At 58.3% G+C, this 10,287-nt stretch overlaps 2 protein-coding genes across 5 annotated transcripts in view; both read right to left on the reverse strand.

The window, feature by feature from the left end:
- The window catches only part of PDK2 (pyruvate dehydrogenase kinase 2), a 115,393-nt gene extending 110,787 nt beyond the window's left edge, over positions 1-4,606 (reverse strand). For all 4 annotated transcript variants that reach the window (XM_072780128.1, XM_072780127.1, XM_072780126.1 and 1 more), the window contains exon 1: positions 4,602-4,606. The gene's annotated coding sequence lies outside the window, so the exon portion shown is untranslated. The remainder of the gene's footprint in view (positions 1-4,601) is intronic.
- On the reverse strand, positions 1,283-7,483 carry DLX4 (distal-less homeobox 4). Its single transcript, XM_072780132.1, has 3 exons — positions 6,607-7,483; positions 2,947-3,143; positions 1,283-2,522 (listed from the first exon to the last, which is right to left on the reverse strand). The coding sequence occupies exons 1-3, from the start codon at positions 6,860-6,862 to the stop codon at positions 2,277-2,279; spliced, it is 699 nt and encodes a 232-aa protein (XP_072636233.1). The 5' UTR covers positions 6,863-7,483; the 3' UTR covers positions 1,283-2,276.
- Between the last annotated feature and the right edge of the window lie 2,804 nt (positions 7,484-10,287).

Consider the following 10,287-nt stretch of genomic DNA (forward strand, 5'->3'; position numbering starts at 1 on the left):
AGGGGCACGGGGAGCCCGGGAGGAAGAAGGGGCGGTTGCCTTCTTGGCACCATCATTCCTCAGTTCTCTGATCTTGGCTTCACGCACTCCTTGTATTTTGCCATCTTCAGGATAACCCTCCTGGTGTGTTCTAGTGAGTGGTGGTGACCACTGACGCTGGAGGGGCCTAGGAGGGGCTGATTGCAGGCCTCCTGGGGCAGGAGTTCCACTGACTTTTGTACCCCCTCTACCCTACAGAGACTCCAACTTGGGCCTCTCTCTGGCCAGAGGAGTTGGCTCAGAGTGCCTAGGTGGGCTTTTCTTTTAGATTTTATTTATTTATTCATTAGAGACACACAGAGAGAGAGGCAGAGACACAGGCAAAGGGAGAAGCAGGCTCCATGCAGGGACCCCGACAGGGGACTCGTGGGACTCCATCCCAGGTCTCCAGGATCACGTGGGTGGGCTTTTCTAATGCAAGCAGCAGCCGTTGGACTAGGTTTAGGCAGTAAAGGGGAAGACTCGGACCTTTCTGCCTAGAATTGGAGGCCCCTCCCCCAATCCCTCGGGCTGGGCTGGATTCCCTGAATCATTCACAGCCCTGTTCTCGGTCACCTCTCTGCCACTGGGTGCTGTGTGTGTGATGGGGGTGTGGAGGCCACAAATCTACTGTGGGGTCCAGGCTTAGGTAGAGCCCCTGACCATGCCAGCACTACTTTCTTTAACCTGGCACTTACCACACAAGGGGCTGGTTATTTTGTCTGGCTCCCCTGTGCCTCAGCCACCTGGGATAACCAGCCATCCTGGTTATCTCCAGGATCGAACACAGAGCAGAAGCTTCACACTTGTTTGTTGGATGGAGGAGAAGTCCAGCTCTTTCTGAGATTTTCTTCTCCTCCCCCTCCCCCTTGGTGGGCTGGGGACTCTTCTGCCCACGGAGCACACTGGGAGGACTGGACTGGCTCAGTGGGCTTATCCTCTCTCCAGGTGAATGGGGACTGAGACAGAGCCCAGAGGACTCCTGTCCCTGGCTCCCTCCAGAACTGGGCCAGGACAGAATTTGCAGGTGAGGACCACTCAGACTTTGCAGTATCAGCATCTTTCAGTTTCACACTGGAGTGTATGAAAATGATCATTAGAACATTCCAGAACTACAACCAAGGAGCTAGTTAGTGGAAGAGGCAAAACTGACATCCAGTCCTTTAGCTTGGTGCTGGAAGAGTCAGATGGGAGACAAGAGGGCGATGAGCAACCAATCCCCACCCCTAGAAGTCAGAAAACAAACATACTTCACAGCCAGGGCCCAGGTTTTTGTACAGATTTAATCTCTGAAAGCTCACAGTGTGGGGAACACTAAATGGATTATAAATAGGAGCAGTTCCTTTGGACAGAGGCAGCTGTGAGAAGCTGAACTGCCAGCCCACCCTCCCTAAGGGGTGTCTCTACTTACACTCATCCAGAGAGTCAGTTGTCCCCCATTCTCCCCAAAATGTTACCCTACTGGGTTCACAAGAGGGTGTGCATATGGGGTTGTTAGGTACTAAGGGTTGGGAAAGGAGAGGACAGGCTCTTAATAAATACCCGTTGAATTATAAAGATAATTGGATCTGTTATCTACCAAAACTGAATAGACATGAGAAAAAGGCTTTTTTTTTAGAAGAACAAAAATTACCCATAGATCCACAAACTCCACCTTTTCAGCATCTCTTCTAGCTCACAAGATGGTGAGGAGGTGTATCAGTCACGGGGGTCACGTGCCCACCTCCAGGAAAAATCGGTGGGGGAGGGGAGAGACCTGATGGTGCTCAGCATGAAGACTCTGGATGCCCACTTCGCTTCTGCTTTTGCTCCTAACAGGGTTGGGCGAGGCCCAAGGCACACGGAGAGGAACAAATACTCAAGTGTTTCTCTTTTTTTTTTTTTTTTTTTTTTTGCCTCCAGGCAGTGGTAGACTGCAGTCCAAAGAAGCGTTGGGAAGACTAAGGGTCCTGGGAGGAGTCTGAGCTTCAGCCAGTGACTCTCCCTCCAGAGCCTCTGATCAGCTGGAAGGAAGGTGTCCAGTCCACAGTATTGGTGGGGGGCGGTGCTTCAGACCAAAGTTCTTGATTAGGTAGGGTGTTTGGGTTACAAGGCAAGGGAGACAGGACTCCTCCCCATCCTTGTCCTTCTCCAACTCCTCTTGCTCTTGAGAAAACATCTGGAGCTGGTTTCCTCCCGGACCAGAAAGGGTGCAGGTGTTCTGGGTCTTGGGTTTTGTGGAGGACAGGGGTTCCCCCCTGACCCACCCTTCCCGGGACTCACATCATCTGAGGAGGAGCCAGGACATCTGGGGAGTGATGCTGGTACCAGGCTCCAAAGCTGTTGCCGTAGCCACCACCGGTGGGCAGAGCCCCTGCCTTGGGCAGATCCCAGAGGGATGGAAGGGGTGGGGAGCAGGGAGATAAGGATGGGGGTCTCCCAGGGAAGTCCCCTTCCTGTCCTCCAGAGTTCTGCTTCAGGAGCTTCTTGTATTTGGAACGTTTATTTTGAAACCAGATCTTTACCTTTGGGGAGAAAAGGGAAAAGAAGGGAAGATGAGGAGGAGTATGTGTGTGTGAGGCGGTGAGCCAGGGAAACGGACCTAACTGCAGCTGTGGCGGGTGGGTGCAGTCCTGGGAGCCCAGCAGAGATTGGGGACAATGCTGCAGTCCTCCAGAGTCCTTGAAGTGGCGGGAGTCCTGCCCCTGAGCTCTATCCAGTTCTCCCGGTCTGGGTGCCCTCCTCTACCTGCATCTGCCCCTCCCCACAACACATTTTAACACAGTCCCCCAACACTTACTGAGGGCGGGCTCTTAACACACCTGGAGAACCGAGACAACGGGCTAGGAGACCCCTGGGGGCTTCCCGCCCCCTCCCGGGGGAGGGGACTGAGTTCCCAGAGGACATTTCTGGAGCAGGCCAGCTGCAGGAAGGTTGGACCCGCCTCACCTGGGTCTGGGTGAGGCCGAGCTGCGCGGCCAGCTGGGCCCTCTCGGGCAGCGCCAGGTACTGCGTGTGCTGGAAACGCTGGTTCAGGTGCTGCAGCTGCAGGCTCGAGTAGATAGTCCTCGGCTTGCGGAGCTTCTTGGTCGGGGCCTGCGGGCGCTGCTCCGAGGGCTCCGGGGACAACGGCGGCTTCTCCGAGTCTGGGGGGCAAGCACCGGGCGGTTCGTGCGGGAAGGTGAGAGGGCCGGACGCGCAGCTTCAGGAGCTCATTTGCATGTCGTTTACATGAAGGCCTCGGGTGGGCCGGCAGCTCAGGTGCGGGGCTCGGCCCGCTCTACCTTCCACTCCACGCCCCCTTCTGACCCCATGGCCCCCTGTGCGCCAGGTGGCACAAGAAGCGGTTCTTGCCCTCAGGGAACTCCCACTCTTACGGGTCCTGTGACCCTAGGAAGAGAGCGCCAAGGGCTGAAGCTAGGGTACAGGTGGCGCCAGGGGCGGGAGGTCAGAGTTCAGGCGGGTGCGGTGGCGCCAGTTTGGGGTGGGGCGGGGCCCGAAAGGCTCGGTAGAGGACTGGGCTGAGGCCTGGAGCTGAAGGGGGCAGGGCATTCCAGGCGGAGGGAACTCCAGAGCAAGGCTCAGAGGCCCGAGACAGTGTTTGCGTGGCAGCCTCCCGGCTCAGAGAGGAGGGGTGGGTCAGAGGGGCCCGGCCAAGCGGGCCTTGAAAGCCGGGATGAGCACCGGCCCGTCCCCACCACCACTCCCAGCATCGGAGTGCGGAAAGGGCCCCCAGGGTTTGCCATCCCCTATTGCAGGGCGCAGCCCCTCTCCCGAGGCACACCCTACAGGGAATGTGACCAGCTCTGTCCTCCCCCAAGGCCAGCTGGGGGGACCCTAGAAGCCAGGTGGGACTGAGGCGGCCCCCTCCTGCATCCCGCCACACTCACAGAGGGGTAACCGCTCGCGGGAAGGTGGCCCGGGTTCGGAAAGCGCACAGCGCCGGGCAGCGCAGGCCGTAGGGCCGCCCCAGGATCGTGCTGCCTTGCGGTCTGGTCACCTCTTGTCCCCAGGCCCAGCCACTCTAGGAATCTCAATGGGGGAACAGTGGCCCTAGAATGCGGCTGGTGCAGGGCGAAGGGTCCTCCTTTTCCAGTCGGAGCAGCCCCAACCTGTACCAGTGGGTGGGGACACCCCGGGATCATTCCATTCGTGTGATAGAGCTGGGAGGACCAAGTGGCCGAAACGCCTCGGGGCTTCGGGCCACATCTGCAGCTTTCCACGCAGGTCTGCCGGGCTGTCCCAGCCGAGACTGCTCTTGGCTCCGGTGCCCAGACGCAGCTGGCGTCCGCCAGCTTCCCGCACCCTCACCCTGCCCCTCCCTCCGGTCGTGCTCCCCCAGACGTGTGGTTCTCCGCCCTGGGCCCGGACGCGGTGACCAGTTGCCTTCACCTCCCCCGCATCCCTCCCCGGTAGCCCCGGGCGCTGCTGACTTCTCAGATCCACCCCCCTCGACCCCCACCTCGGCCAATTCCCAGAAAAACCGTTGGGTTTCCGCTCCCGCCCGCGCCTGTCCGGCCTCCCCTGCGTCGACCCTAGCGCTCGCAGCCCCAGGCTGGCCGCCCAGCGACCGACCACCCGCGCTTGTCCGGCTGCGTGGTGCGCGCGGCTCGGGTGGGGACGCCGCACCCGGGAGGCAGCCGCGGCTACTGAACTCCCCCAGCCCTGGGCGCCCTAACTCTCCCGGGGACGCCCCTCCGAGTTCCCTCCTCGACAGCCGCCTTTCTCCACACACCCTTCGGCAAGTCGCGAAGGGATATGCCCTGGTCGCGGTCATGCAGCCCGGAGGCCTCCCTCCAGGAGCCACCGCCGCGCACCCGCGGGCTCCGAGGGGTGGTGGCACAGCTCACTCGGAGCCAAACCTCTCAGAGGCAGGAGTGGACATGGAATGGGGGCGAAAAGGAGGACTCAAGCCCTCTCTCAACTCCCAATCATTCAATCTACAAGGGGCAAATCCACCAGTTTCAGGAGAAAAGTGCTAACCATCTAGACTAAGAACATGTATGGTTTTCGTTGGATCCGGGGAAATTATGTAAAGAAAAGAAACTCTCCACTCTTCCGTCCTTAGACCCAGCAGAGGGAAGGCTAGGAGCGTGGAGAATGGGAATGAAAATACTGACCCTATAAATAGTTCTCTGAAGGACAAAGCTATCTTATGACCACCCCTAGACACACATGTACACACAAATGTCCCATATACTAAAGGGGAGAGTCTAAGGGATTCCACCATTTGTAGGAACTAGATCATTTGTATAAAAACAAAAACAAAAACAAACAAACAAATACACACAAACCTCCTCTCCCAACCACTCCTCCTCTAAAGAGGACAGACCCAGAAGCTTGGGAGAGGCAGCTCCAGTTCTGGCACAGAAGGCAGTTAACTTTGGGGGCTCTGAGGAAATTCCCTAAAATCCTCTTTTCTGGCCTCAGGCAGTGAAGATCAATTTGCAAGGGCCAAGTGCCTGCAAAACAGGCACACACACCCTTTCTTTGGGCCTCAGTTTGGCCATCTATACATCAAGGAGGTTGAGTTCCCAAATCTTTGGGGTCACTTTTGGCTCTGATGGTTTGTGAGCTCATATGTTGGAGTAAGAGAGAGATGTCTTGGTCCAGGCCGACTCTCCTGAAGGCACCCCGTGGATGTGCATCCTTGGAGGAGCCTGTGCTAAAGACAATTGTGGGGGCAATTAGTGGGGGCAGGGAAGGCAGGAGATGTGAGGTCTAATCTGCAGCTAGTACAGATGGGTATGTATAGTGTGGCAGGCACTCTGCCCAGACCAGGCCCAGGCCCAGGCCCAGGAAGACAGCCTGGCTCCTTGGCCTCTTTGAGGCCTTCCAGTGAGCACTTTCTCAGGGGCTCAGAGTTGCTCCAGACAACCATAACTGGGGCCTATGGCCTCCCTCCACAAAGCCAAGGGGTGGATATGCCCAGAATGGCCTGCTCCTTCAGCAGCAAGGCTAGGGTAGTCAGGACCTGCTAGAGACTACCTGACCCACCTGTGACTACTTGCTTAGAACAATGAGTGGTGGGGTCCTAACCCGAGATTTTGCCAGGCCAGCTTCCTCTCTGTCAGGCACATTCAGGCCCTGGCCAAGGGCAAGGGGTAGAGGCCCCCCAAAGCCCCCACTTCCACTGTCCCCCAGCTGGGACCTAACTTCATTTGTCTGTCTTTGGCTTGGGCGCTGCTTTCTAAGACATGACAAAGGCAGAGGGGCGACTTGGGGAAGGGAAGGAGAGTACGACGTAAAGAATCCTGGGGCAGGGGCTAGACACCCGCACCCACATCTGGATTGTTTCAGTTTTCCGTTACCCCTAGGTACACACAACCCCGCTGCTCCAGGGGGTGGGGTAGGGAGCCCTGCTGCCCGGCTTCGCACAACTGCAAATCGAAACCAGGTCGGTCTTGAAAGGAGACCTAGATCAACTCGCCCCCGCCCCTCCCCCCTGTCTCCCGCCCCATCCCTTCGCCCTCCCCCCACCCCCAGATCCTGTGGAATCTGAGTAAGGTCTGAATCCCGCTAGCTGCGCCCAACCAGGCGAGGGCGAAGTTTAGGGACGCACAGGATCAGGACCCCAGAGGTGAGAAGAGCCGCGGCGGCCGGACTTACCTGCCTTGGGCTCCTGCTGAGAGGGCGCCGCCGGTTGCTGGCAGGGCAGGTAGGAGTCTCCCGGGGTCGCCGGCGCAGTGTAGGAGTAGGGCAGGAGGTGGCCATAAGGCCCAGAGTAGGGCAAATCGGAGGCAACTGCGTTTGCGGGGGACAGGCCAAGCGGGTAGGTAGCCACTACCGATGGGACAGGGGCGATGTCCGGGAAGATGGCTTTGGAGGCGTCCCGGCCTGGGAGGGGGCAGGGCAAAGAGGTCATTGCGGCCGGGGCCGGGGCCGAAGGGCCTAGGCCATGGCCCGGCACGTAGTCCGCTCCCTCCGCCAACTCTCTCTTTTCCGAGCCTCGGGCGTGGGGACCGGAGGAGCCCCCCAGCCAGCCTCCCGCACACTTAAAATTGCCCGGAAAGTGTCTCTCTGCGCCTCTTCCAGCGGAGAGCGCGCGCCTGAGAAAGGGGTTCCGAAGGGGTGCCCCCCAGGGCTTTACCCCTCCCCCCTAAATCCATGGGGCCCCCCTCGCCTCGCTCTTGGGTTCGGTTCCCGGGACTGACGCGGGCACCGCCCACCCAGACACCGCGGATTGGCTGCCGCGCACGGTGACCTCACGGGGGCTGGAGCCGGGGCCCGCCCCCCGGGGCAGCCCGCGGTAGGGACCTTCAGAAGCGAGAGGTCGGAGGGGCGGTGCGCACGCTCGGGGCCCAGCTACGCCGGGGGCTTCTCCGGCAGGGGCGCTGGGGTGTCAGGGCGATGGGAGCAGTCTGGGAACCCGGGTCTCAGCGGCAGAAACGCGAGGGAGCCGGCGGGGCTGGGACAGCCCAGGGAGGGCAGCAGGGCCGTGGCGAGGCGCGGCGGCTGCAGGGGAGGCGGGGTGCGGTGTGGGGGCCCCGGGCACCGGCAGGCGCGCTCCCCAGCTGTCGGGGAGCTGCGCGGGGCTTCTCGTCCCGCCGCCGTCGCCTCGCGGGGGAATCGAGCCCGGCCGCCCGCGCGGGCAGCTTATTCAGCAGGTCGGAATGCGTCGCTGCAGAGCGCCTGCCGTTTGTTGGTAAACAGACGCCGGGTCGGGGAAGGTGCCGGCCGGCCTCGCACGCGCGCGGCGCACACGCCCCCGCGGGGCGCCCCGGGCCTGACTCGCCGCGACCTCCGCCGCCGCGCCGCGCCCCCGCCCCGCCCCCCCACCCACCCCCCGCTTCCGCTTCCGGCGGGGGCCCCGCTGCGGCTCCCGCAGGCCCCCGAGGCCGCTGGCGGGACCCGCCGTCCGGCTTTGCCCCGCGCGACCCCACCCGGCCTTTCCCGGCGCCGCCGCGCGAGGCAGGAGTCTTGCAGGAACCGGGACACAATCCGCGAGTAGGAGGCGAGTCCGGTTTGATGACTCCCTCCGAGGGCGCAGGAAACACGGCGGCCTGGCTGGGTGGCCCTGTCTGTTTTCCAGGCTGTGCGGGACCTGCCTCTAAACTTTAGTACCCGAGGCCTCGACGAGCAGGTGTCCGCGTAGACGAGTATCTGTGGCCACAGGTACACAACTACACAAGACCCCATTCAAACACAACAAATATACAGACAGAGGTGTCTGCACCGATGTTCACATTAGCATCCCAGCATGAACAGAAAGGTCCATTAATGGATCTGCAAATACGGAATATAGGCTGTGATGTAAAGCATACCTAGATACCCAAAGATAAATAGCACAGGCCCTGAAAAAAAAAAAAAAAAGCAGGATACTTGTCTCTTAGGCAGGCGCATACCTATAACAAGGCAAACTGCCCGTGTACACACTCAAAAACACACGACATCCGAGCACATAAACATCTAGGCATGTGTATCCACCCTCTGAGTGGTAACTGTCCACACACGTGTAAGTTGCTTCATGGTAGGGGGAGAGACAGCTACACCCCTAAACCCACCAGTCCTCACAGATTTCCAGCATACCCACATACACACCTTTGAGTATGCAACTTGGATGAGCATATTCATGCTTGTACACACATATTTGTTGCTGTTATCAGGACTCAGAGTGAAGGCAGCAGTCTTAGAATTGGAGAGTAGGAGAAGACAAAGATCAAGACAAAGAGGGAGACTTAGAAGAGGAAGAGAAAGCACTGGAGGGTCACCAGGTTCAGAGAGGCAGAAAGATCAAAGGAGTGTTCAGGGTGGCTGATTCCCCCCAGTCAGGTGTCCCCAGGGGCAGATGAGTGAATTGGCTTCAAACTGGACTCTCCTCTGGAATGGATAGAGATGAGTTTTTCCCAGAAAGCACTTGGCTCTGAGCTCTCCCCTTGAAGCCTTGGAGACTCCTCTTTGGGGGGTGGCTGGAGAACCTATTCTCTCCCATCCAACAAGGTATGCAGGGTTTGCTCTGCGGAGAAATGCTCCTTTCACATGGGACCACTTTCTCCTTTCTTTTTTTTTTTTTTTTAAGATTTTATTTATTTATTCGTGAGAGACACAGAGAGACAGAGGCAGAGACACAGGCAGAGGGAGAAGCAGGCTCCATGCAGGGAGCCCGACGTGGGACTCGATCCGGGACTCCAGGATTACGCCCTGGGCCTAAGGCAGGCTCTCAACTGCTGAGCCCCCCAGGTGTCCCATGAGCCACCCAGGCATCCCCACTTTCCCCTTTCTTACCCAACTCTAGCCACCCTGTGGCTGACCATGCCAGCCTCGAGCTGGGGCTCTGAACTTACAAGGATATATCCTTCCAAACCTTTCTGTCTGCCATCATCACTTTCTTCTGGAAGGAGGCAGCTACACAACAGGGCTGTGGTGTGTTCCAAAGATGGCTTCTCAGGGCACAACAAAGGAAGAGAATTCTCTCTGGAGTGGAGTTGGCTGTCAGGGAAGGTTATATACTAAGGGGGTACTTTTGAGGTCAAACTGAAAGAATGAGCAGAAGGACACTTTGTCCTGTGGTCAAGTACCCAGATTCTCTTCTGTGCTGGAACTAGAAAAAAATAAAAATAAAAAGGGCAAGGGTGGGTTTTCTGGCAGGCCTCTGTAGCAGTTGACTTTGGGCATCCTCCAAAGCCAGGAGACACATAATGAAAGCTTCTCCTAAACTCTCACGGGGCTTCCCTGAACTCCCCAAAGAGGAGTCTCCCCTTCTCCTGAAGCTCTATACAACGGTAGGACACAACATTCAAGTCCTGCGCATCTTCACAAAAAGCTCATGAAGTAAGCACTATTCTGATCCTCAGTTGGCGAATGAGGAAGCGTGTCCTTTCATCCATATCTACCTCTTTAGGGCTTCTTTTTTCCACAGGCTGGAGGGTGTGGGGCTGGGGCACTTGTTGAAGAAATCCTGTGGTCTCTTTGGAGCAGATTCTTCACGGACAGGTCACCTCCAGCAGGTATCACAGCCCACCAGTGGGGGCGGGGGCAGGGAAGGTGGAAGGGGCCAGGATAGGGGCTAGAAGAGTTGTGTTTGAGAAAGGTGTCTTTGAGAAGAGGGGAGAGGGCAGGCTGGAGAAGCCTGTGGCCTGGGTTTCCAGCCCAGCTCACCAGCTCACTGGCTGTGGTAGCCTCCGTTGGCCATTGCCCATCTCTGAGACTTGTTTTATCCAGAAAGGGTAACTTGAGGGAGCTGCATTTAACACATTTGAGCCTTTGTCATTTGGTCTAGAATGAACTGTAGAAATAGAAACCCCCAAACACCATAAAACCAAGAAAAAGGGGGAGGAGGAAGGCATGCAG

This window comes from Canis lupus, chromosome 16 (genome assembly GCF_048164855.1).
Source record: "Canis lupus baileyi chromosome 16, mCanLup2.hap1, whole genome shotgun sequence".
Lineage (NCBI taxonomy): Eukaryota > Metazoa > Chordata > Mammalia > Carnivora > Canidae > Canis > Canis lupus.

Excerpts from the sequence above, each read along its gene's own strand:
- DLX4 (XM_072780132.1), bottom strand. The coding sequence starts at position 6,862 with ATGACCTCTTTGCCCTGCCCCCTCCCAGGCCGGGACGCCTCCAAAGCC. Across the intron at positions 3,144-6,606 it reads TCAGCAGGAGCCCAAGGCAG|ACTCGGAGAAGCCGCCGTTG; the intron begins GTAAGTCCGGCC and ends CTTGCCCCCCAG. Across the intron at positions 2,523-2,946 it reads TCGGCCTCACCCAGACCCAG|GTAAAGATCTGGTTTCAAAA; the intron begins GTGAGGCGGGTC and ends TTCTCCCCAAAG.